Here is a 27,813-nt window from a genome sequence, read left to right as displayed (position 1 = left end):
CTTGAAGTATTTTATAAGAATTTTAGAGATAAATTAGCCTCAACAAAAATAGAATTTAAATTTATTTTATGTGAAATTAAAAAGCCAAATGACCTTCCACAAATGACCTTCAAAAGTGTATGTTATCAAACTTTACATCCCAACATGCTGTCAGGGCTTTGTATATAAACACTCTCATTTAAAAATCCCTTTTAAATACTATTTACATAGTTTATGTGTACTGTAAAATGACACTTCTGTGTATGTGTATCAAGTTACCAGAGATTGAGGTTAAAAGGTTTAACTGTCTTATGACGCTTGAATGATACCCCCTTTTTGTAGACCTTGGTTGAAATGGACGACGTAGAACTATTTTAACAACATTGGATGCTATCTTATCTCAAGTTATTTTTTATGTTAATACACATGTACTTGAATTTTCTATTTTGTTCATAACCCACGGTTTTTCCAGTATTGATGTGAGTAGTTTGCATAATAAATAAGTCTGACACAGACGTATTGCGGTGACCTATCAGAGGCGGATTTAGAGGGGGCCCGGGCCCCCCTTTTTTGGGAAAAAAATTGGTTGCTTATATAGGGAATCACTGAAGCGTGACTGGAGCGGGCCCCCTCTTAGCGCAGTCAGTGGGCCCCCACTTATGAAAATTTCTAGATCCGCCAGTGCCTATAGTTGTTAATGTCTGTGTCATTTTGGTCTCGTGTGGACAGTTGTCTCATTGGCAATCATACCACATCTTCTTTTTTATACTTCTTTTTTATAGATATAGTTTTCTCAAATCTGAGTTGCGTTAGCTACGAATATATGAGACGACAAAATCTGATTTATATAGAAGTAAAAGACAATATAGCACTAAATCTGCCTTCTGACAACCTTAATGTTTCATGTCTAAGAAAATAACAAAAAATCAGTCAACAGGACCAAACTAATATAACATATTTTTTTCTGTATTCTTTATATTGCTGGCTATTATTATATATATATATATATATATATATATATATATATATATATATATATATATATATATATATATATATATATATATATATATATATATATATATATATATATATATTTTTTGACATTATTCTCTATACGTGTCTAGAACAAGAGCGAGAATAGTCAACATGACTTCACAAGTTTAAAACGATTCGAAACAATTAAGAGCATTTACACTGTGCTTAAGATAGTTATACAACAATTCTACAGAAAGAAATTTTGCCACCCATGCAATTATTGTGTTAGCGTATTACCTGTTCAGCTTCTCTCTCCCACGTTAAAACTTTACTTATTTCATAATGACGATTGAACGAACCCTATTTTTCAAAACCTGGGTAATACGTTCTGCTATTTATTTATATTGTAGTCCTGTATTATTATGTTGTCATTTTAATGTTATATTAAACAATGACATCGAAGTGCGAGGTTTGGCAGGCCACAAAACCAGGTTCAACCCACCATTTTTTTCTTTAAAAATGTCCTGTACTAAGTCAGGAAAATGGCCATTGTTATATCATAGTTCGTTTCTGTGTGTGTTACATTTTAACGTTGTTTTTCCGTTATGTCGTTTGTTTTCTCCTATTTTTGAGTGTGAATTCACATTACTATAAGACGTGTCACGGTACTTTTCTATCCCATATTCATGTATTTGGTTTTGATGTTATATTGGTTATTCTCATCGGATTTTGTCTAATGCTTAGTCCGTTGCTGTGTGTGTCACATTTTAATGTTGTGCCGTTGTTCTCCTCTAATATTTAATGCGTTTCCCTCAGTTTTAGTTTGTTACCCCGATTTTGTTTTTTGTCCATAGATTTATGAGTTTTGAACAGCGGTATACTACTGTTGCCTTTATTTGAAGTGGACGCAGAACTATTTTAAGAACATGGGATGCTTTCTTTTTTCAATTTTTTTCATATATCAGTATACATGCACTTTAATTTTCTAGTTTGTTCATAACCCCCGGTTTTTCCAATATTGATATCGTAGTTTGCATATTAATAAACCAGTTACAGACTGTACCGTTATATGTATTAGATACAGTCTTCTTAATCTGAGTTGCGTAAGCTACGCATATATGACATGTATGAGACGACAAAATCTGATTTATATATAGAAGTAAAAAACAAGTATTTTATCTTTCCGTTTGCTCTTAAAGAGCATAAAAGGAATAGTGTCATTATCCCAAAATAAACAGATGCAGTAACGCTTTCAAAAGATGATTAATAGTTCGGAATTTTGAATACAATTTCATCTGCATCTTTTTTTTCTGTTATTTTCTTAGACATGAAACATAACAGTTGTCCGAAGGCAAATTAAGGGCCATAGTCTATTTACCACTCCAAACGTTGGCTTGCGGTCAACAGGACCAAACTAATCTAAATTATTATTGAAATTATAACACATCAAACTCCATAAGTTGTACAGTGAATTTGTGTTGTCTGTAAGTAAGGGCGTAATTCCAGCAAAACCGGGAACTTGTACTGCCGAGCGGAGCTGGCACAAAAATAATTGAGAGGAATTATGCTAAAAATCATAAAATCGTGAGAAAGGTGAGAATTTTTTTTGACGATCAATTAGGGCGTACGTTTCTGCGACTCCTGGATCAGTTACCGGTCATGGTTACGTAGGCTTAGTCAAATCCAAACATAGCAGCACAATATTTGTATCAATAATCTAATATAGTGTGAATGATATGACCTTTTCAGTATCCCACAGCGAATATCAATTAACAGTCAACCTATATTTGTATTCCTCTAACAGAATTTTCAGGGTCTTCGTAAATTTCTCGGGTTAATGCGGGTGTGATATAGAAAAAATCCAGTTAATCTTACTATTCATGTTGCTGCAATTCGATAAGATATACAAGTGTTGAATCACGAAAGTCTCTTAATTTTGTAAACAAAAACTTATTAATTTTTACACGCATTAAATATTACAGAATAGAAAATAGAAACGGGGAATATGCCAAAGAGATAACAACCCAACCAGAAACAAAGCAGAAAACAGCCCAAGGCTACTCCGAAAACATCATGCACCCGCAGGGCGGGGTTCAGCAGGCCCCTAAACAATCATATAAATACTAGTTCAGTGAAATTGACCCCTCACTAATCTCCGTAACACACAAATGAACCAAAGGTTCTAATTGGGACAGGTGCAAAATTGCAGCGGGGTAAAACATGTTATGTGAGATCTCAACCCTCCCCCTATACCTCTATATAGTCAATGTAGAACAACCAAACACACATTGTTTGAATTTGGAATAATGTATTGAAATTATGTAATACGTTAAAATTTGCGTAATGATTAATGAATTGAGCGTGTTTAAAACTTTCATGCAAATATATTCTGTTTGATCTCTAAGACTTTTTACAAATATAATCATTTCATAAATCGTCGTCAATGTAAACATACTTTACATGCAATACACTGTGAATGAATTACATAGTTGAGGGTGTGAATTGGTTTACAGAAGAGAGGAACAAGGAAATGAATCAAGAGTAAAGAAAAAATGGACCTTTAGAAAGAGAAAAAAAAGCCATTCAATATATAGAATAAAGAAACATTGTAGAAGAAGAAGTTAAATAATGATAATAAAGATAACTTACAAAAAAAGTTATAGAATAAAGAAATGAAGAACGCCAATCTAGACCCTCATAGATATAAGAAGATGTGGCTTGAGTGCTAATGAGAAAACTCTCCATCCAAGTCACAATTTTGTAAAAACAAACAATTATAGGTCAAGGTACGGCCTTCAACACAGAGCCTTGGCTCACACCGCACAGCTAGCAAGCTACAAACGGTCCCATGCAAAAATGACTAGCGTAAAATAATTCAAACGGGAAAACAGTTTAGTCTATCTTCTTTAACTTATTGTCATAGATCACTAGTTGCTTCATTATATCGGATGCAGGAATTCTATTTTTCCAGAGTGGATAGAAACTAAAAGAGATTACAGCTTATCTTGAGTGGATCGTGAGAGGAACTTAAAGAGATTGAAGGTGACCTTGAGTGGAGTTAAAAGAAAGTGGTGCCGATCTAGATTGGAATTCCAAAAGTTTTAAAGATTGAAATTTATCTCGAGTGGAGTTGAAAGTGATTGACGCTGATCTCAAGTGAAGTTGAAATTGATTGAAGCTTATCTCAAATATTTAAGAGTACCATTTGCTATGTTGTTTGAGACCCTCAAATTTCACATACAAATTGAACTAAGGGGTTGACGAAGTGAAATGTCTTTGAGGGGTATTGATACGATGTCTGATATATAGACTAGAACACATTCAGTCATCTTCATAAGACACCCCAGAATGTTTCAAACTATCAAACTGTTCCAGTTTTACATGGTTTTAATAACATTAGATACTTCGTAAGTTTTTACCCATTAACAAACAACAACAAAAAACCAACGTTGTTACGGAAAGAACTATAAAGTTCACAGCACAAACTTTAAACTTAACGCATTTAAAGGGGCACTAGCTACGAGATATATAAAAAATCTAAAGTAAGATTTTTTTGTTCAATCAATAATGAAAGTGAAATAGTGAAATAAAAATTCGCTTTTAGCAGCCAAAAATGGTTCAATTTTGTCAAATTAAGCTAAGAAACATTGATAATTAATTATTCACTTGCAAGTTAAATCCGTATTCATGTGAACTTCAATTCAGTCAGGATTCTATTTCGTCAAAATTATCTCCCCATTACGCCAGTTCATTCACACAATCGTAGAAATGAAAGCCATTGTAGGGATGACGCTCCCAATTTTGCTCTTGGAAACCGATAAATTTATCCACATTGCACCATTACAATCCTTATATGTCAGTTGTATTTTAAAAGACAAATGTATCAACTATAGCTAATGAGCCCAAGTTAATGGTCTTGTCTGCATTGATTCAACTTAAAACTATTGTCTGATCGGTTGTCAGGTGAAATTTTCGAAAATTCATAAACATTTAAAAAAAAATTCTAATTAAATATTTCGTGGAAGGGCAGACTAGATTTTTTTAGTGATTGAAGACTATAATCACTAGTTATCACACACAAAAAAATAAAATTTTTCGAAGATATGCATTTTCATCATCCAACTTGAAAGATGTCGTCAAGTACTTTCAGTATAAAAAATAGCTATTCGAACACACCTACTCTGTTTTTGTGATTCATTAGATAGGTATTTCACTTGACCCATATATTTCATCTTTTAGTACTGTGATTTTTTTATGTTATAAGGTCAACCTGTAGCTTTGATATATTAAAATGATAGAATCTGAAGCTAGACGATGTATGAAATATTCTTGCTTTGAACGATATCAAGACAAACTATTCAACTCAAACACGCCCTAACATAAAAAGGTGCACTCGATTTTCTCTTTTAGATACTATTGTTACCCACTTTTTGGAATTTTTTCTTGAGTCACATAATGGAAGGGCAGACACGAAAATTACTGAACTAATAGATTAAAATGTTTTCCGTCCGTGGTAATTTTTTTTTAAATCGGAGGTTATGCATTTTCTACATCCAACTTGAAAGATACCCATGTCGTCGACTTGATATCTAATTGTTCTGCTTAACTATGTACTAGATAAATTGAAAACTTAGGCAAAAAATAAAACACTTCGTAATTGAGAAGAAATTTGTAATTTTGTTTGTTTCTATTAACTTTCAAATTTTTTGTCACTATAGTAAACATTACAGTACACATTTATCGCCTTCTCTAACAAAGAGCTTCGATTCTTTTGTTCTATTTCAACCGGGCTTCCGACTGAATACACACGAAACGAACCTACATATTATCTACCCCATGCTCTGTAAACTGTTTATTTTAGACTTTTGATAGTTTGGATAAAAGTTTTACATTGTTATAAATCAAATAGAAGAATTTGAGTCAAATCGGTGACCATGAATGTTTCTATCTGGCGATATTTGATTTATATCTTATATTTTACTTGCATACACACAAACATATCAATTTCAGTTTTGAATTATGTTTGTTCTATATATTTCGAGAACTAGGTTTAAAATTCAGAATAACCTTATAAGGATATGACAACTCATGATATCACTGAGCAGTTTAATACACGGAACTATGTATAATTTCATTTCAAAATGGGATTGACACTTATAAATAAAAAGATAAATCAAAAATACTGAACTCCGAGGAAAATTCAAAAACGGAAAGTCCCTAATCAAATGGCAAAAATCATAAGCACAAACACATCAAACGAATGGACAACAACTGTTATATTCCTGACTTGGTACAGGCTTTTTCTTATGTCGAAAAATGTTGGATTTAACCTGATTTTATAGCCATTTGTTGTGCCAAAATATTTGACTTTCAAAACGAAATAATTTATCTCATTCCTAACATTTTTTTTTACCGGCATTATCATTCCACAAATTCTTATCATACTTTAGGGTGCAGATCGAAAAAAATAATTAAAAGGGGTTCCAACCCCGGAGAGAATAGGAGGTTGTACCTATTTAAAAGACACATAAAAGTCCAGTGGCGGATCCAAGGGGAAAAGGGATGGGGGAAGGACTCGGGTGTTGAAACTCGGCGTCCTTTACCCCTTGGATCTGCCACAGGACTTGTATGTGTCTGTCTGTCTGAGTGTGCAGTATCGTTGTTTCCAGACCACCCTTAAGGTACTTCGGACTTGAACATATTAATTTACGCTTGACCGACTTCTTCATCATTTCCCTGGACAGGTCTTTACTTGGGTCAAATAACAACAAAATTAGCATAACGTTAGTGTATGTCCATGACAAGATATGATTATCTCGGGTAATTTATACGGTACAGTAGGCATGTGAAGGCATATGTCCTTTAATACATCAAATCTAATTTATTTGCGTCAATTGAAAGTGTAATACGATAGCTGTTTCTATTTCATCTTAAACTTAAAGACTATTTCAGTATAGTTCATTAAAAAGACAGGAATTCTATAAATATTAACAATGAATATATATACTATTGAATTGAACCCGTGGTAGAAAGTTGTCTAATTGGCAATTATACCAGTTATCATTTATATATACAAATAAGAAGATGTGGTATGATTGCCAATGTGACAACTTTTCATAATAGAACAGATTACAAAGAAATGAGAAATTTATATATGATATGTTAAATATGTATGCGAAGATTATATCCGTGATACTAAATTGGACACCGAATTATATACTATCATGCAATAGTGCATCTTTTTCTCGTGACAGTTCCTTTAAAACATATCCGTTACATATGGCACGCCGTTATTATATTTATTCAATTTCGAGATATCTTATTTAGTTAAATAAGATATCTTATAAACTAATTGAGATATCTTAATAACAAAATGAGATATCTTATATATTAATTGAGATATCTGATTTATTAAATAAGATATCTTATATATCAAATAAGATATCTTATTAAAATGTTTATAAAGATATCTTATTAAATATATAAGATATCTTATTTAAAATATAAGATATCTCTATTAATTTATAAGATATCTTATTAACTATATAAGATATCTTTTATATAGTTAATAATAGAGATATCTTATTTACTTAATAAGATATCTCCATAAGTTAATAAGATATCTCTATTAGTTTATAAGATATCTCTATTAATTAATAAGATATCTCTATTAGTTTATAAGATATCTCTATTAATTAATAAGATATCTTATAAAGTATGTATTTAAAAGATATCTTTATAAAGAAGTAAGATATCTTATATACTTTATAAGATATCTTATTAATTAATAGAGATATCTTATTTACTTATAGAGATATCTTATAAACTAATAGAGATATCTTATAAACTTTTAGAGATATCTTATCAACTTATAGAGATATCTTATTAACTTATAGAGATATCTTATAAACTAATAGAGATATCTTATTAACTTATAGAGATATCTTTTTTAATTGGTTATAAAGATATCTTATTTAATTTATAAGATATCTCCACAAGTTAATAAGATATCTCTATTAGTTTATAAGATATCTCTATTAATTAATAAGATATCTTATAAAGTATGTATTTAAAAGATATCTTTATAAAGAAGTAAGATATCTTATATACTTTATAAGATATCTTATTAATTAATAGAGATATCTTATTAACTTATAGAGATATCTTATAAACTAATAGAGATATCTTATAAACTAATAGAGATATCTTATTTACTTTCAAATTAAGTAAGATATCTTATAGAAATTAAAGATATCTTAATACTTAATAAGATATCTTGTTAAATAAATAAGATATCTTCAAATTTGAATAAATATAAAAACGGCGTGCCATAGTTACACTTGTTCCATACCGAGTTAACTTGGTCTACATTAATTTATAAGTACATACATTCTTATGTAACAGTTCAAGATTGAATTTAACGTTTAGATAATTTTTTGGTTTGTTTGTTTTTTGTTTCTTTAATGAAATGTCCTTCGTTTCACTTTAATCTTACAAACAAACACTCCAATCATGCGAATACAAAAAATACAATACAATCGGTAAGATTAGCCACTTTTCTTCAAACCATGCATGTAAAAACGTCAAATTCTTTTCGAAATGGAAATAAATATTGAGATGATCCCAATTTTGCCCCACTTCGACAGTCAATACAATTTCCGTATATATATATATATATATATATATATATATATATATATATATATATATATATATATATATATATCCCTGCGACGATAAAATATGAACATGTGTAATATTTAAAGCAAACTTTAATCATAAATGTAAAGTTACTATAACATGACAAAGTTGCAGTATGCGCACTCTCGAACCAGGTTAAATATGTGACTAGGTAATTTCGGTTGTATACTGAGCAATTGAAGTAAGGCGTCCGTGTTTTTTAAGCTACATTTTCAAAAACAAAAATACTCTAAAAAATTGTTTGATATAATGACTTTGTTTTTTCTTTGTTTCGATGATGCGGTTTATTTTCTAATCCATGGTAAAAAACATAACCGCACTTGATAAAAAGCTCACAATTTTCTGAAAATTATATATATATATATATATTTTTTTGCTAAAAAAGTAAAAGATATGACAGACTATCGATTTCTTTGGAGCGTAAAATCTCAGTTGGTTATGGTGTCTTCAATAGTTAATAGGTTGGCATTTTATATAAAAAAAAGAAGATGTGGTATGATTACCAATGAGACAACTCCCCACAAGATACAGAAATTAAAATCTATAGGTCACCGTACAGCCTTCAACAATCGGGACAAAGCCCATACCACATAGTCAGCTATACAAGGTCCTGAAATGACAAATGTAAAACAATTCAAATTAGAAAATGAGAAAACTAATAGCCTTATTTATGTACAAAAAATGAACGAAAACAAATATGTTTGTCTTTGTTTTTTTGAATTGTTACAACATGATTGATTCGGGATAAACGAATGCTATGTTTCATGTGATTCATATACTGATTTATGATTCTGGTTTACATACCAAACAAAACAATGCAAAACTAGAAAAAAACCAAAGTTTGGTGCTATAATATATATATATATTTATATAAAAAGATAGAGAAAAGTGGTCAAACAATATAAATAGACAAAAAAATACTATAAACAATTTTAATAATATGGAAACGAAGACACAAAAAGATGGTGCGTTTTCTAGTATGTTGAGTATATTGTTAGATGTCCTCGTAGTAGAGATGACATGGACACGCGCCCTTTTTATTGATATTTTTAAATCGTATCTTGTTAGATGGAGTACAAATTGAACCACATTAACAAAAACGGCAAAATGAGGTTTGTGCTTTACGTTTATCTTATTTTTTTTTAATTAAAGTTTCTCTTATGATTTTGTCAAATTTTCAAGTACAATGCACACAATAAGTTGAATAACATAAAAAGAACATGTAAATTTCAATTTACAATCGAACGTATTAAAAGGAAATCAGTTCTCAGTTTTTTTAAATGTTTTATCACAAATTAAATATAAAAGGACATATTTCTTTACATGCATTGACATAATATCTTTGTTAATGATGATTAATGTTGTTGAAATCCGAATTTTATAACTTTGAAGGATTATAAGTAAACGTATGTTCGTGCATCAAACATAAATAACTTGAGGGCATTGGACATAAACAATCTTTCTATGAAGAAGCATGTTATATTTACCACTGGACGTTAAATATGATTTATTGTTTATGATAATATCAAACAAACTCCAAGGTGCTGGTGCGCGCTTTTGAAATGTTACACATTGTTCCTCGTGGGAAAAGGGGGAGGGCTTAATCATAAGACTCTGAAAGCATGAATTATAAGAACACATTTTCAGAAAATATTTAAGAGATGTTTTTTGTTCGTTTAATTGACTTATAATTATAAGGATCATCCTCTGTTTATTTGTTTGTTATCACTATTACTTTTCAAAGTTTCTATATTGTTTTCAAAATAAAAGGCAAAAACGCACGCAATTGGTAAAAACATCATATGAAAGCCAACTGAAATATTTGCAATGTTGATTTAGTTGTCGTTCATGTTTTGCTGAGGATGTTTGCAATATATTTCATAGTTTACAAAATAATTGGCAGAATATGTAAAAAACTGTGTTTCAATGGTACATACGTATACAAGCATTCATCTGACGATTTCTGCCATTCGACTTATTTGTAGACCTTGTCTTGCTGATTTTTTTTTTGCAGTCTTTTTTTTTCTATCTATCATAATTCTTTAATAAAATAGGCAATCTTGACAAAATAAGTGAAGAAAAAAAAATCGTCATTTATTAAAGGGGAATAACTCACATAGGCGTAGTCCGGCGTTTGACGATTTAGGCACTTTTGACTTTATTGCAGATCTGGTCTTGCTTATATATATATACAACTCGTCTAAACATCAACCCAACAATGTTAGATCTGTAAATTTGCTTTCGCAAATTTTTGGTTCTTCCCTCGCCGGGATTCGAACCCATGCTAGTGTGATATCGTGACACCAAATCGCCTGCACTGCAGCCGTCCCGCTAGACCACACAACCACCTGGGCTCTAAAAAAGAGCTTTCGGTGGGCATGTGTTACCTTTCCACGTCAGTTTTAATCTAGCGGCGTACTACAGTACATGATATATAAGGCATGAAGATGTTATTGTTACAGATCAGCTAAATTATCTATAGTAAAGGATCCTACAAATTAATGTAAGATACAGTCACAGAAAATAATTATATTCATAAGTAACAATAACATCTTCATGCCTTATATATCATGTACTGTAGTACGCCGCTAGATTAAAACTGACGTGGAAAGGTAACACATGCCCACCGAAAGCTCTTTTTTAGAGCCCAGGTGGTTGTGTGGTCTAGCGGGACGGCTGCAGTGCAGGCGATTTGGTGTCACGATATCACAGTAGCATGGGTTCGAATCCCGGCGAGGGAAGAACCAAAAATTTGCGAAAGCAAATTTACAGATCTAACATTGTTGGGTTGATGTTTAGACGAGTTGTATATACATTATGTACACAGCCATGTATCACCATCATTGATGGCGATCCGATGGATACATCTGTTGTAGGGTTGTCACTGACTTATATATATATATATATATATATATATATATATATATATATATATATATATATATATTTTACATTAAACGTTTCTCTCCATCTATGAATTAAAGTTTTCAAGATAAGTCTAAGAAGTAAAACAAAAACAGGACATTTAACTTAGAGATATATCAATATGTCACAGGCTATCAAAATAACTGTATAGCTATGTTATATAAACTATGCAGAAAGTTACCTCGTCACATTAAAATGTGCGATTAAAAAAAATTGTAAAGTTAGTAAATTGGGTCAGTTTAGTGTGTTGACATCCGTATTTACGAAATACCTTGGTCTCTTTGTTAAATTTATATGTTTAAGGGTTTTCCGTATGTGTAAGATTGGAAACTTTTACACTTGTGTCATAACATTTTGTAAGGGGAGGGATTGTCTGTTGTGGTTATGAGAATTTCATTACAACACATTTAAAGTTAATAACTTATGAATTTTACGGTATTATAATGACCATATAGATTAACGTATTTCCGAAATTTAGCTTAGCGGGATGGTATCAATTTATTATCTGCAGCCTTTTGTGACGTTTAAAAATCAAATGATATTTTGTCGTGTTTAAATTCTCATTCGGAATTTGATGCGACTTTCATACAAGTGAGAGGTTTGGCGCTATAAAACCAGGTTCAATCCACCATTTTCTTTTTTTATTTTTAAATAATATGACAGATGTTGTCCATTCGTTTGATGTGTTTGAGTTTTAGGTTTTGTCATTTGATTAGGGACTTTCCGTTTTGAATTCTCCTCGGAGTTCAGTATCTTTGTGATTTTTTTTCTCAAAATCCCAGAGCCATTAATACATAAGCCAACAGATGATACAAGACCTCGAGACTTCGGTTTCTTGGTTTATATCATGACATCGAGTTAACAAAACATCGGGCCTGAAAAATGTCATTTCAATTGGCACCTGTCTGAAAAACTATTAAAAAGTTTTGTCAGTACAAATATAATAGTGTGAAACTACTTTTAAATATGTAGGTACTTTTAAGTATTATATGATGTATACATGTCTGTTTAACACAATGGAACATCTTTAAATGTCTAATACATTATTTACTAACACTATACCTTACATAGTTATTGAGGATTATTTCTTAAAGTAAATCATTTCCATACAGAGACATTTTTCAAAGGGGAATAAAAATGAGAATGAAAATGGGAAATGTGTCAAAGACACAACAACACGACCATAGAGCAGACAACAGCAGTAGGTCACCAACAGGTCTTCAATGCAGCGAGAAATTCCCGCATGTATGCGATAAAAATATATCATATATATGGCAAGAGTTTTTTAGACTTTCATTTGAACCTCCTTCATGTATGTAGTTATAGGAAGATGTGGTATGAGTGCCAATGAGACAACTCTCCATCCAAGTAACAATTTATAAAATTAAACCATTATAGGTCAAGGTACGGCCTTCAACACGGAGCCTTTGCTCACAATGAACAGCAATCTATAAAGGGCTCCAAAAATCACTAGTGTAAAACCATTCAAACGGGAAAACCAATGGTCAAATATATATAAAAACGAGAAACGAAAAAAACGTATGAACTATGTATATGTTTATCCCGTAAATCAGAGTATTAAGTCTTTTTAAATGTATTATTACCCTCACTGACAGTTGATATCGGCCCTGGATGATTCTGCTCGTCGGCTGATATTATGACCGACGGCTAAAAGACTATCTGATTTGAAAAATGTCATGCAATAATGTTAGTTTGACAACGTGTTCCGGAAATTTATCCAAATGTTTTGTAAAAAAATATATATAGAAGTCAGCGATTTTTTACATCTCTTAAAAATGTTATATTGAGGAGATCGCAACATACATGTGTGAAATATTTGTCATTATGTAAACGAAATAGATGGGCATTAAATGTCACCCCACTAATCCCTTGATTTAACGTCTAGATTCCTGACTTAAAACATGTACATTATAAGGTGAATAGGGATTATTACTGTCAATTCCGGACGCAACTTTAATCCACATAAGACTCACTTATAGCGCTCGAATAAAAAAAAGTATTTAGTATAAGGTATAATCAATCTCTATGCCAAATCTGACTATCTATGTCAGAGGGAAGAAAAACTTTAGTATTTACAGTAAAAATGATATATGGCTAAAATAATGGCTTTTAAACTTTAAGCCATTGAAGTATTCTGAACTACATGTATCTCCTCTATCGATTAGAGAAATAGCTAACGGTCAGTAGAAAACGTATACCAAAATAGTTCTAAAAAAAAGACTATATATCCATTTGACAAACAGCTTGCTCGAACAATTAAAATTATTATGAAGAGAGAAACAATTGGAATACATATACTAAATCTGTGGCATCTATGTTTTACAGCTAATTTCCTAATGCATGATGAGCAAGACTTAGGTTAGCTTGCTTGCTAAGTTTGTAGATTGTACAATTATATTGGAATAACATCCAATTAGATTTAAACAATATATACAGGTTTAACTATGTCTATACATATATATTATTTGAAGATGTCAATCTTAATTACAAAGCCGGAATAAACATTTAATATACAAACAAAGTAAGCAAGCCAACCAAAGTTTTACTGAACACGCAGTAGGAAATTAGCTGTAAATAGAAACACAATATTCCTTTCAATGCAACAGTAAACTAAAAAGATCTTTAAATTTATATATTATATTACTTGAAAGTTCTAGATTTTGAAATGTAATCTCGTTTTAAAAAGCAATTAGACTTACATAATCATTGTACCATTGGTGCACTGTTATGTATTATTTTTGTAATTCAAATTCAGTTGTTTGGCAATGACAAAACATGTATGAAAAGAGTACGTCCTATTTATTCCTATTAGATAAATATCGTTTATAGTTACTGAAGGGCCGGCCATGGAGTGCAAAGAACTTTAACACACATATGTGTACAATGATTCCATTATGTAATATCTGACAAGCTATTATAGTAGACCAGGTCAACAAGTCAGTGATATATTTTCAGTTTTGGAATACAGCAATGTGATCTGGCTCAAAGAAATTGAGGGATTTGATATGTCTTAATTGTTATGACAAACAAAAATCTAAATATTAAGTTTACTTGTTACGTAAAAATTGGCCCAGTTAAAGTTAAAATTTGAAAAAGCCTAAAATATCTACATGTAGGACAACTGCCTGCATTTTGAACCATCCCAGGACTGTTTGTGTTTAAGGCTCTTAAATTTAGAAAATCTGTTTTCTGTCCTGAAATGGTCAGGTAACATCGTACAAATACAGCTGATATTTAAAGACACTGGACGGTTATTGGCTATAATATTAACCTTTGAATTTCATTTTAAAGGAAGTTCATTTGAACATTTCAATTTTAGTTTATAACCTTACCTTTGGGATTGTATTTGATATTAAAAAAGGGAATCAAATTGGTGGTAAAATAAACTTAAGTAAAAATTAAAATTTAGAATGCGTTGGTTTGAAACACAATTGATTAATGTTTCCCATATTTATAAGAGGTTTATAAGAACCTCTACATTTCAAAGACCGATATATCATGAAATGTTTAAAACAGAAGTGCATTACGTACAAACATAGCACTGACAATGACACTCTATTCGGTTCTGCCTTTTTAATATGTAACCAGAGAGCATGACTTTTAGTACATAATTGCTTGTCTCCACCGGAACTCGAACCCAGGACCTCTGTGTTACAAGGCAGCGCGTTAACCGATTGAGCTAAATAAGTCCTTCCTTAGCCCCCATTTCCCCAATAAAATGGTAGCTCCCTTAACTAAACGCCTGTTATTTTTTTTTCAGTCATATATCACAGAGTCGCATGCTCATAGTTTCAACCTTTCTGATCTGCTCTCTGATAATAGCTCTTGGTGTTGTACTGGGACTAAAGATATATAAAGATGACAATCAAAATAAAAACACTATATGTGGTGAGGCAGGATCTGAGGGTGGTGAATCTGTGACAACAACACCGACGCCGACGCCGACGATTAGGCTACCTACAACTACCGGAACACCTCAGTTTGTATCCGAATCTATAGAAGGACACTATAGATACGCTGCTGTAGCGTCAGATGCAGGCCCTCCATGTTCAACAATCGGAACGTAAGTGTTGGAATGTTAAGATTGTTATTAAATAGAAGCAGTAAACTGCTACATGTACTACATTTTTGAACATCTGAGATGGAATTCTGTAGAGCATTTGTAAGACCAAGCAATGTAACGTTGACTTATCTCTCATGAATATATTAAACAAAATAATACAGAAATCATTATACTTTAAAGAATTGTTTTTAACATACACAGGACAAAGTTATCCAACGAAACAACAAGGTGTAGTTGTTAGTGCATCGGACTACTAACACAAAGGTTCCTGGTTCGATTCCTGTCTGGGATGAAAATTTCAGGAACTGAATTTTTGGCTCTCCCTTGACACCATTTGCGAGTATGGTCTCGAGGAAACGATGATAGTCCGTCGGAAGGGGACGATAAATGGCTGACCCGTGTTAAGAGAGAGCCATATCTCTTGCACGTTAAAGACACCCTTGTAGATTTCGAAAAAGAGCAGGCTAATGCCGCTACAAGGCAGCACTCGCACAAGCAAAGTGGAAAGGGATTAATATAAGTTGCAAACTTGTTTCCCAGTCCACTATAAATAAATATGTTTAAACTAACAAAGTGTTTAAACTCATTCCACATTGAAATCTCGCTAGTTGTATATTTTCAATTCCGTCAAAATATCAATCTGTTTCACATTCATGCCATCTTGGAAACTGGAACTGGCTGCGGCCGTCCGAATTGTAAATACATATGTCATGTCCACTTTTTTACCAATAATATATTGAACATTTGAATATGAGCAATGAAGACACGTAACGTATCATATATCAGTGTTTTGCAAAAATGACAGAGGGAGTAAAGAAAACTTTAGGTTTAAAAAATAAGCAAAGTATAGTTTCTGTTTATCAAAATCTTTGTATATCCAAAAACGTATATATCAATTAATCGACACTATTTTTTACAGAGACATGATGGCGAGACGTGGTGGCTCTGTTGTAGATGCGGCTATTGCCACCCTTCTCTGTCAATGTATTCACAATTTTCATAGCTGTGGAATAGGAGGTGGTTTCTTTATGACAGTTTACGAAAGGTTTGTACTATATTTCCAATTTTCTCGCTGCAAACTACTTTTTGTGATTATGTTGTCAGATTTTGTTTCCTCTCATTGACGTTTTATAGCTCTTAAAGTATTTGGTTAAAAATATCTATAAGCATAAAAAAAAAAACTAAAATTGCTAACTTATGTTTGGTCAAAAGTTCTCATTTGTAACATTTTATTTGCTGCACATCATTATTTTTTTCTTATTGTAGGTCTAAAAAAGCAGCATATACTATATTAGCGCGTGAGATGGCTCCCGCCGACGCTAATGAAACAATGTATGTTGGTAGATCATCTACAGAAGGTTGGTTCTCACTATGTACTTTATCGGCGACTTATTATTTCATGGAACTTTTCTAAATCTAAATTGCCATGAGATGCCGGATTTCTTCGTCTGACAACATATTTGTAACGTTTTGAGGACGTATTCAACAAACTATTTATATTCCCATCGGAACTAACTGTGCTTGTCTTCTTGCCGTGTTATTCCTTCATTCACATGATGCGAAATTCGGTAGTATAGAAAAAAAAAGATGATTTCACTTTCCCACTTTTTTAAAATTCCATTTCTATGTAGCTTCCAGCAGCGCCTTTATATGACATATATGTCTCCTGGTTGAAACAATGTTCCAGGGCTTGCGTTTCCTATCATGCTTTCCGTGAGAGAGGGTTGCTACTCACAAGCACTCTTTAAAAACAAGAGTTCACCATCCCTTCGGAAACTTTATAGAGGACATCACGAGTTGGTTGATCGTTATGGAATATCTGTTCAAATCGTCGTTACCATAACCATATCCTCCTTTGTCCCTGATCGAGGTGACCTATTAAATCAGACTTGTTACTGGGTTTGTACTTACATTAGAAACACAACGAATGCCACATGTTGAGCAGGACCTGATAAACCTTCTGTAACACACGAAATTTCTTCCTGTTCTTAGTTGGATTCGTGTTGTATTTTGCATACTGTTGTTTTCATTTTGGTGTTTTTCTTTTTAAGCCATGGCGTTGTTTGTTTAATTAAGACTATATGACTTGAATTTTCCTTCGATATGTTTTCGCATCTCTTTGACTTGTAATTCAACTTGCAAATTGAAAGTTCCGTTCACATTAAACACTGAAACAGCGCTCAAATTTAAGTTGTTATAAATGGTAAGCTTTATTTTTACATTTCCTCACTTTTTGAGAATTGAAATTTGGGCAAATAAAAAAATACATTTTTCATTATAGCAATTGTATATTCCATGTTTAAAAGAGATATATCATAATTATCTTTCTCTCAGGCGGGTTAGCCGTTGGTATACCTGGTGAAATTCGTGGTCTTTGGGAAGCTCATCAGATTGGCGGTAAACTTCCATGGAAAGACTTGCTGCAGCCGACAATCAAACTTTTGAAAGAAGGATATACTGTAGGAATACCAGTTGCTATAGCTATGGCAGGCCAAACTGAAGTTATAAAAAGACAACAGGGATTGAGGTAAGTAAAACATCATTTAACCAGAAAAAATGTATAGATCACGAAAATCAACAGCACTAAAGATCACTAAAGCAATGCTTTATTCAAAATATTAATAAAAAATTATTTATTATAATTAAGATTTAGACTAACAAAGTTGATATTAGACGGATTTGGTTGAAAACTCATCATTGATAACAGAATTAAAAGTGTGTATGCCAGACGTGCGTTTCGTCTTACCCGCATTAATGACACTATAAGCAAAAGCGTTAAAAAGACCAAATTAAACACGGTGTTGAAGATCATTGCTGACCCAAAAGTTTCGTAAGATTTTGCCAAATAAGCATATTAGGAATTAATCCAGCACATGTACAAGAAGTATCATCTACACAATGGTTGTTAATAAACTCATAAGCAATACTAGGATTAAAATTTTTAACGCCAGACGAGTTTTGAAAATGCCGCATTTGATTTTATTAAGTAAAATGTTTTATATACTAGTCTTGTATTTTGATTTCCAAAATTTCTGTGTTAAATGAAAAAAAAAACTCGTTATTATTATTCTTATTTGTTTAGAAGCACTTTTCAGAATTTACTTTTATGCTAGAACCCAACAATTTGAAATACAATGATGTATAAAACATAAACATGTGCAGAGCTATAGGAGCAAAAGGAATATTAAACATAGCCAATATCTATTTGTTTTGTTTCGAAGCGCTTTTCTGAATTTACTTTTATGCTAGAACCCAACAATTTGAAAGATAAATACAACATTAGTATGCTTGTGTTCAAAAGTAAAAAATCGATTGAGAAAAAACAAATCCAGTTCACAAACCAAAACCGAGGAAAACACATCAACAAAGAAGAAAACAAAGAAACAACAGGACAAAAACAAACGCCAACACACATACAAACGAACTATTTGATAACGATAACAGCTGCCATATTCCTGACTTGGTAGCCGTATTTGGCACAACTTTTTGGAATTTTGGATCCTCAATGCTCTTCAACTTTGTACTTGTTTGGCTTTATAAATATTTGGATATGAGCGTCACTGATGAGTCTTATGTAGACGAAACGCGCGTCTGGCGTACAAAATTATAATCCTGGTACCTTTGATAACTATTGGTACTATGTGACAATGTTTAAAAATATCGAAAAATTTCTAAAACACTACGTGACAGAAATACAACATTAAAATACGCATGAGCATTCATACAAGAGAAACGCACAGACACATAATATAAAAGTCGACACAAGATGCAAACCACAGAACAACAACGAACAAATTCCGTCACATTCGGTACTTGACATAAAAAAAGATGTATACATAAACATGTTCAGAGCAATATGATAAAAAGGGATATAAAACATGGTCAACAACTTTATCGAATAAAGTTGGAACCTTAGTCTTTCAAACGGTGACTTTGTCTTAATAACTCAGATAAGTTTAATACTTTTACTTTCATGAATGTGACCTACCGAATTAGACTACTTACCGGATTTGTTATAACATGAGCAACACGATGGGTACCACATGTGGAGCAGGATTTGCTTACGCTTCCGGAGCACATGAGACCACCCCTAGTTTTTGGAGGGGTTCGTATTGCTTATTCTTCGGTTTTCTTTGGTGTGTCATGTGTACTATTATTTGTCTGTTTGTCTTTTTCATTTTTAGTCATGACGTTGTCAGTTTATTTTCGATTTATAAGTTTGACTGTCCATCTGGAATCTTTCGTCCCTCTTTTACAGAGATTTAATAACTAATCCACAAACTGGAAATTTTTATGCTGCTGGGGAAACTATCAAAATGCCAAAGTTAGCCAGAACATTGGAAATAATAGCTGATGAAGGCGTTGATGCTTTTTATAATGGCACCTTAACCAAAGACATTGTGGCGGATATTCGCGATGCTGGTAAGTAACGAATTACTAGAAGGTATACATATTTCGATAATTAAGAAAAATGACCATCGAATGAAGAAAAAGTTGAATTACAATTAAAAGCATTTTAGAATAACTGTTTTCGCCTTTCAAGGGTCAAATACGTCAAGAGATGGGACATACAAAATGTATACAAAGAAAGAAAGCTTGAGTGATTGTTGTTTGCGTATCTGTTAATGAATAGTAACCTCAGCCTCATACTTAAGTGGAAACAAATAACATGTGCAAAAATACGAAAAATCTACATAATGGTTGACTGATTCGAAGAACAGGAATTTTGAACTTCTACAATTAAAAGAAGGTATGCTTTTACAAAAGCGTACATTTTGTTTTGCAATAGGTTGTATATGAATGAGGGTTTACACGTACAGGGTGCATTGTATTCCCCAAAGACGAGACAAAGAAAATACTGATGCTGAATGGAAATCAATGGTCAGGCATACAAGACGTAGGCGAATAAGTTAAATCCTAAAGTTTGTTGAAATTTTTTAAAGTAAATTTTTATCTTAATGAGCCAACTTTGTCATTGTTTTGTTGTTTCTACATGAAATTTATTCATTGTAAAATAACTTATGTTTTAATAACCATGAAGAAAATTTAGTATATGTTAGCCTTGTTAAATTGAATCTTGCAGGTGGAATAATAACTGAAGAGGATCTTGCAGGATACACAGCACCAACGAAAGATCCTTTAGTTATTAAACTGAACAAAAACGAGACTATTTACTCATCAATACTACCATCTAGTGGTGTAGTGTACCAGTTTATATTAAATATATTAGACGGTAAGTAAATAAAGGCAACAGTAGTATACCGCTGTTTAAAAGTCATAAATCGACTGATACAACACTAATCCGGGTTACAAAGTACAACTATTGTAATATAAAACAAAACAAGTATGATGGTGTGGCATAATGCCTTCTGTAAACGTTGGAAATATACAGATTTTGGAAAGGCATATCACCAGTTGGTGCTTATATATTAGACGGTAAGTAAATAAAGGCAACAGTAGTATACCGCTGTTTAAAGTCATAAGCTGACTGAAAAAAAAATCAAGGTTACAAAGTAAAACTTTTGTGATATAAAACAAAACAATTGTGATGATGCGGCTTTGTAAACGTCGAAATTATTTTACACAGGTTTTGGAAAGGCATATCACCAGTTGGTGCCTAGTGTTAGTTTGTTGATATCATTTAAACAAAATGTATCATAAAAAAGTTTGAAAAAAACAAACTACAAGGTAAATTAAATCATGGGGAAGTAAATAAAATCTGACTTAAACTAATACTCGACTACATCAACTTTGGGATGAATGAAAATCAACGGCTTATTGACGGGTGCCACATGTGGAGCTGCTTAACCTTCCGGAGCACCTGAGATTATCCCTAGTTTTTGGTGGGGTTCGTGTGGCTTAATCTTTTGTTTTCTATGTTGTGTCATGTGTACTATTGTTTGTCTGTTTGCTTTTTACATTTTTAGCCATGGCGTTGTCAGTTTATTTTCGATTTACGAGTTTGACTATCCCTCTGGTATCTTTCGTCTCTTTCTCTTCAATATTATCAAAATAATAACCATTTAATATTCCCTTTGCTATGGCATGCAGCAGCAACAGCTCTGATTCCATGTATGCATACTTCTTACATCGTCAATGTCTTCAAACGCTAAATTCGTTTTAGGGTATAAACTAAGTACAGATAGTGTGTCTACGAAAGAAAAAGAAATATTAACATGGCATAGAATTATCGAAGCATTCAAGTTTGCTTATGCTAAACGAACGAGCCTTGGTGATGGAGACGCTGAAGATGATGCTTTTAGACAGGAGTTGAATAAAGTTAGTATAAAATAAAATAACAAAATATCGAACTTCAAGTAAAATTCAAGATAGAAAGTCCGTCATCAAATTGCAAAATCAAGAGCGCAAACACATCAAACGAATATAAAACCAACTGTATGCATGTATATAATCAAACATAAGTATTAGACTAATAAAATTATAAGGTCCAGCTTGTAAGCATGACATAAAATTCAAAACAGACAGTCCTAAATCAAATGGCAAAATAAAATCTGCATCAAATCAAACGAATGGACAAATTTCCGACCTGGTTCAGGCATTTTCCTTTGTAGAAAATTGAGGATTAAACCTAGTTTTATAGCAAGCTAAACCTCTCAAAGGTATGACAGTCACATCAAATTCTTTTATATTGACAACGATGTGTGAACAAAACAAACAGCCATAATAGATAAGGGTACAGCAGTCAACATTGTGTTATAATCTTAATCACTATAAAAACAAACACATATGTATCAAAGAACCACAAAAAGGCATATAGATAAAGCAAATTACCAAAACTGAAAGACTAGAAAACCAAACATATCATAGAACAATAACAATGTGATGGGATGTATAAGTACAGAGTCACGTCAAATGGATGTCACCAAAAACAGACTAAACAGTTAAAACGTAATGTTCATAAAGACAAATAAAAGAATACCATAATACATTATTAAGATGATAAACAACGTCAGTACCCATAATCTATACTTCACGTATCCGAACCGTAATCAAAGACGCCTGTTGAAAACAAACATAAACTTTGGTATGACTAAAATGGCAATGAACATTTGGAGCCCTTTTGGAGCCGATATCATAACTTTACCTTATACAACATCCGAAGTCCTCTTTAAAAAAACATGTTCTGAAAGCTATGATCAGATGTCAGTATGATACGTTCGCGCAATTCTGATGGATTATTATCCTAGTCTTTGTTATAAAAAAAACTACAGTGTAATTAATGTTTCAAATCCTCGAAATAATGAAAACAATTTACAACTCGGCAATCGTCACATTTATTTCTAGCTTGTGCACAATATGACGTCAGAGACCTATGCTGAAGATATACGTTCACAGATCTCTGATAGTGAGACGTTTGGAACAAATTATTATGGTCCGACATTCTACGACGACGTAACAACGGGGACGGCACATCTGTCGGTATTGGCACCAAACGGAGATGCTGTATCTGTGACAAGTACTATCAATCTTTAGTAGGTACTTAAAAGGGAATTCCATAGAGACACATACATCTGATTAGTATTGATGATGTTCTCTTGTTTCGAAAATAAGTTATTTTACAGAATCATGTTTTAAAATTTGTACGTTGCTTACTTGAAAAAATGCCACCCTTACCTCTATTTTCGCATTTAAACACGTTAACCCGACTTAAGGATTCTCGAAATACATAAATGGATTCAATTTAAACAGTGGCGTTAATCACTGCCTGACATTTTGTTGTTGCAAGAAAAGGAACATTGACTTCCTTAATAAATGATTATACCTTAAACTTATTACCCCTTACACGAAAGTGGCTTACATAATTAGACTATTAACTGGGTTTGTAATATCATAATCAACACGAAGGATGCCACATGTGCAGTATGATCTGCTTACCCTTCCGGAGCTCCTGAGATAACTCCAAGTTTTTGTGGGGTTCGTGTTGCTTAGTCTGTAGTTTTCTATGTTGTGTATTGTGTACATTTCTTTTTCTTTTCTAACCATGGCGTTGTCAGTTATTTTCAATTTATGAGTTTGAATGTCCCTCTGGTATATTTTGCTCCTCTGAAGATACCATGACTTTTACTTGAAAGACTGAACTTTTATTGTATTCGTTTATGTAAGCCTTGGTTGCTTTACGTAAAAGTTTAAACTATTTGATGGTTGTATACATGTCATACTATACTTTTCAATTTTACAGTTTTGGGTCTAAAGTAGTTGGAAGTCGTACAGGTATTATATTCAACAATGAGATGGATGATTTCTCCACACCTAACACAGTTAATTCTTTCGGTGTACCTGCGTCTCCGGCAAATTTTATAAAGCCTGGAAAACGTCCATTGTCCTCAATGTGTCCAAGTATAGTTGTTAATTCAGATGGAATGGTTAACATAGTAGTTGGAGCTTCAGGTGGTACAAAGATTACAACATCTACTGCTTTGGTGAGTAGTACAATTGAGATTTCGTCTGCGTTGAAGGGTAAAATTAAATTACAAAGTCTTCAGTGTTGATGAGTATACAAATTACAAGGCTTTTGTTGTCGTTAATAAGTACACTTTTTATGTCTTCTTTGAAGTTGGTTGACAGTACAATTACGCTGTTAATTTATAACACAGCTGTGGTTAGGTAAATTAAAGTTAAGAAGCCTGACATTTTTATTCCAACTAAAACACCATCGCCATGAATCACGATGGATCAGAAGCATATTGTTTTGCCATAATTTCAAAATTGAATTGAAAATTCAAATTGAAATACATCAAAAATAAAAAAAAATAAAAGAAGCACTATTCAATTATCTGCAAGAGTCTAATCTAATTTATATTGATAGTGATAGTACTAAATGATATTGGTTTACCTCTTTTACATTTGCTGTAATTATTCATCAATAGCTCCGCTGATGTCAATAACTTGTAAGCCCTTTTGTTTGCAAGCGTTAATTCACTAAAGTAATGAATTTCTTGCTAGATGAATTTTCTACGGAAAGTTGACTTTTGAACGACAAGGTGCTAGTATGTCCGAAAAATTTTTTCGCCACTATTTTACTAATAGTTTTAATAATTTTACATAGCGTATATCGCATAATACGTGAACAAAACATTAGCATTTAGTATTTGTCAGTTTTCAAGACCTATTTACCCTTTATCGTCAGGTGACAGCTTTAACACAATGGTTAGGCATGGGTATTAAAGAAGCTATTGATAACAGAAGATTACACCATCAATTACTTCCAGCACATATAGACGTAGAAAAAGGATTTCCGCAGGTATGCACTACTGGTATTAGCATTGCTTAAAATTCAGAAAAAAACAAAATACCGAATTTCAAGGAAAATTCTCTTATCGAATGGCAGAATTAAAAGCTCAAACACATCAGACGAATGGAAAACAGCTATCAAATAACTGAACTTGGCTATTTGTATTAAAATTATAAACTCAAAGGAAATGTTAACGAAATGTCCCTTATCAAATAACAAAATCAAAAGCTCAAACACATCAAACAAATAAAAATAAACTGTCATACACCTGAACTTGGCTATTTTCATTAGTATTATCTAATTTGTTTGACACCAGTCCTATCCAAAATAAAAAAAGTCAACTGTATAACGAATTTAGAAATATAAAAATAAATAGTAGCCTCTAATAAATTTTGATATCTACATACCAAATTAAGACAGTACTTATCTTAATGACAAAGGCTTCTTTAAAATTCAATAATATTTAACGTAATTCGACGGATTACTGGGATTAGATTAGTCAAAAGTTTTGTAATACTATCATGCATTTATTTTTTCCATAATGCAATGACCATCTAAGGATAAATTTACAACCAAAACAACAAACTAGAATATGTATAATAATAATTTATAAGTGAGATTGCTGAGGAAAAACCCCTTCTAAATTGTGTATTTCATTGTCTGTTCAACTCTTACTAATAAGAATTTGACATTTTTTGTCTGTAATCAAAACATCTTTGAAAAATAACAAGACATAACACTACTTTTTTACCAGTAAAATACAGATATCTTTTTGATGGAATGTTTTTCCTCAATTACCAGTTCTTAATTTTGTAGAAGTTTGTGTTTTAGTTTTTTAATATTCTATGTTGGTTTTATAAAATCAATTCAGTCTTAAAATGTCTTAGATTTAATGTAAATGTAACTGTGTTTTAAATGAAATACTGAAAATAAATGGCGTTTCCAAACATTGAGATATGAGTACGTTCGTTCGATATTAAAAAAGTCTTCTATCAAGGTATCGTTAATTTCTTTGAAGTTAATGATGTCCAAAAAGCGTTAACCATAATACTGCACTTAGACGTTGACGTCGCCGACCACACCGTCAATATGACTCGATTCCTCGACAAAATCTCATACTCTACAAAATCATATAAAGCATTTCAGACGCACGAAATTTATACAAAGATTAAATTTTAGATTATCATATGGATAATCTATCCTACACTTAAACATGCGTCATCCAACGCTCATATATTTTTTATAATGATGTGAGTTTCTCTTTTTCGTATTATAGTACATTTTGGATGGATTGACTAGACTGGGGCATAATATCACATTGAAAGACAGTGCTGGATGTGTTGTTCAAGGCATTCTTCAACAACAAGAAGGAGTAGTAACAGCTAACTCTGACTACAGGAAACATGGCCAACCTGATGGATATTAAATGTACTAAAAACCTAGGATGTAAAAAAATTGGTCACATTGGAGACTATTTAAGAAATAACAGGTGTATTCCTCATTCAAAATCATAGCTGTGATATTTTATTTTAATCAAACCCGATGGGTATGAGTTATGTCATAATTGTGCCATGAAAATTTGAGGGAAGTATCTTCACTACTTTGATTTGATTTAACTTCGGCGTAGGGCTTAATAATATCTCGTCATTTTTTTTCTCGTTTTCGTTACCTATATGTAAATCCAGATTCAAGTAGGTAAATGGTTACTTGTCTCGTTTGAATGTGTGGCCTTGAGAAACACTGAAGAGATATTTGTGTCAAAAAGCGCAACTGGTGCAGTAAAAATTGTATTTTCAATATTATTAACCAATTTACGTCCATCAATTATTATATTTTTTTAAAAACTTTCACAAAATTAAAGATTAGACGGGAAGTTCAGAAATTAAATTTATTTTACAAAATTATGAAAGAGGACGCCCCAGATTACTTATTAGATTTAATACCCCTTACAGTGACAGAAACAAACAATTACAATCTACGAAGCAGTCAAAATATATACCAAACCTCTAGCAGACTGTCTCTTTATCAGGAATCATTTATTCCATCTAGTATCAAACTGTGGAATTCGCTCGATTTAAGTGTTAGAAATGAACTTTCTTTAAATATGTTAAAGTTGAAAATTAAACAGAAATGTTATAAAAACAAATCACCCCCTACATATTTCAATATTAGCGATAGATATTTAAATGTTTTACACGCAAGATTAAGAAACAAATGCAGTGCCCTTAACATGGATCTGTTTCACGCAAATATTAAACCTAACGCAATGTGTCAATGTGGTTATTTATACGAAAATGCTCAACATTATTTCCTCTCGTGTAAAAATTACACAGTTCAAAGGAATAACTTATTTAACTTACTTAGAAAAGAAAATATACCTACTGACTTTAAAAATTTATGTACGGCAATGCTATGTTTAATATGAACATAAACACGCTAAGTTTTACAAAAGTGCAGAATTATATTAAAGAGACCAATCGCTTTTTACAGTTTATAGACATTATGGTTAAATATATATATCAATAATAATGTAAATACTTTTTGTTGACTTCGAATGAAATTGTTCGTTTTTTCCAAAGACATGGATCATCCATTTGATTTTATTATAAAATCCTATCTGTTGACAACAACAATTTAATTTAATTGTTTAAAATACAATAATAACTTACCTTTTGAGTGAATATTTATTCCAAGATTAAAACAGCCTATTAGGTAAGTCTATCATAAAAATTTACGGTCAACTCGACTTTTAGGAATCGATGAGCCATGTCGTTTAAATTCTTGTTAATTTCATGTCTTCAAATTAATATTGTTTATGATGTTATTATCATGTATTTTATTTTTGTTCGGTTATTTATTATTTGTATGTAATGGAGAGACGTTCTAAGTTGCA

At 32.0% G+C, this 27,813-nt stretch overlaps 1 protein-coding gene across 1 annotated transcript; it reads left to right on the top strand.

Moving 5' to 3' along the window:
* The first annotated feature begins 9,649 nt into the window (after positions 1–9,649).
* LOC143076479 (glutathione hydrolase 1 proenzyme-like) lies at positions 9,650–26,705 on the top strand. Its single transcript, XM_076252270.1, has 12 exons — positions 9,650–9,770; positions 15,365–15,667; positions 16,587–16,712; positions 16,934–17,025; positions 18,002–18,194; positions 19,926–20,089; positions 20,751–20,900; positions 21,792–21,946; positions 22,973–23,160; positions 23,868–24,108; positions 24,816–24,929; positions 26,197–26,705. The coding sequence occupies exons 1-12, from the start codon at positions 9,727–9,729 to the stop codon at positions 26,344–26,346; spliced, it is 1,920 nt and encodes a 639-aa protein (XP_076108385.1). The 5' UTR covers positions 9,650–9,726; the 3' UTR covers positions 26,347–26,705.
* Positions 26,706–27,813: the final 1,108 nt, after the last annotated feature.

This window comes from Mytilus galloprovincialis, chromosome 5 (genome assembly GCF_965363235.1).
Source record: "Mytilus galloprovincialis chromosome 5, xbMytGall1.hap1.1, whole genome shotgun sequence".
Taxonomy (NCBI): domain Eukaryota; kingdom Metazoa; phylum Mollusca; class Bivalvia; order Mytilida; family Mytilidae; genus Mytilus; species Mytilus galloprovincialis.
This window is presented reverse-complemented; position numbering and strand designations above follow the sequence as displayed.

Coding starts and splice junctions, on each gene's coding strand:
- LOC143076479 (XM_076252270.1), top strand. CDS start 9,727: ATGGAGTACAAATTGAACCACATTAACAAAAACGGCAAAATGAG. Junction 20,090..20,750: donor GGCGGATATTCGCGATGCTG/GTAAGTAACGAA, acceptor TGAATCTTGCAG/GTGGAATAATAACTGAAGAG. Junction 23,161..23,867: donor ACAAGTACTATCAATCTTTA/GTAGGTACTTAA, acceptor TCAATTTTACAG/TTTTGGGTCTAAAGTAGTTG.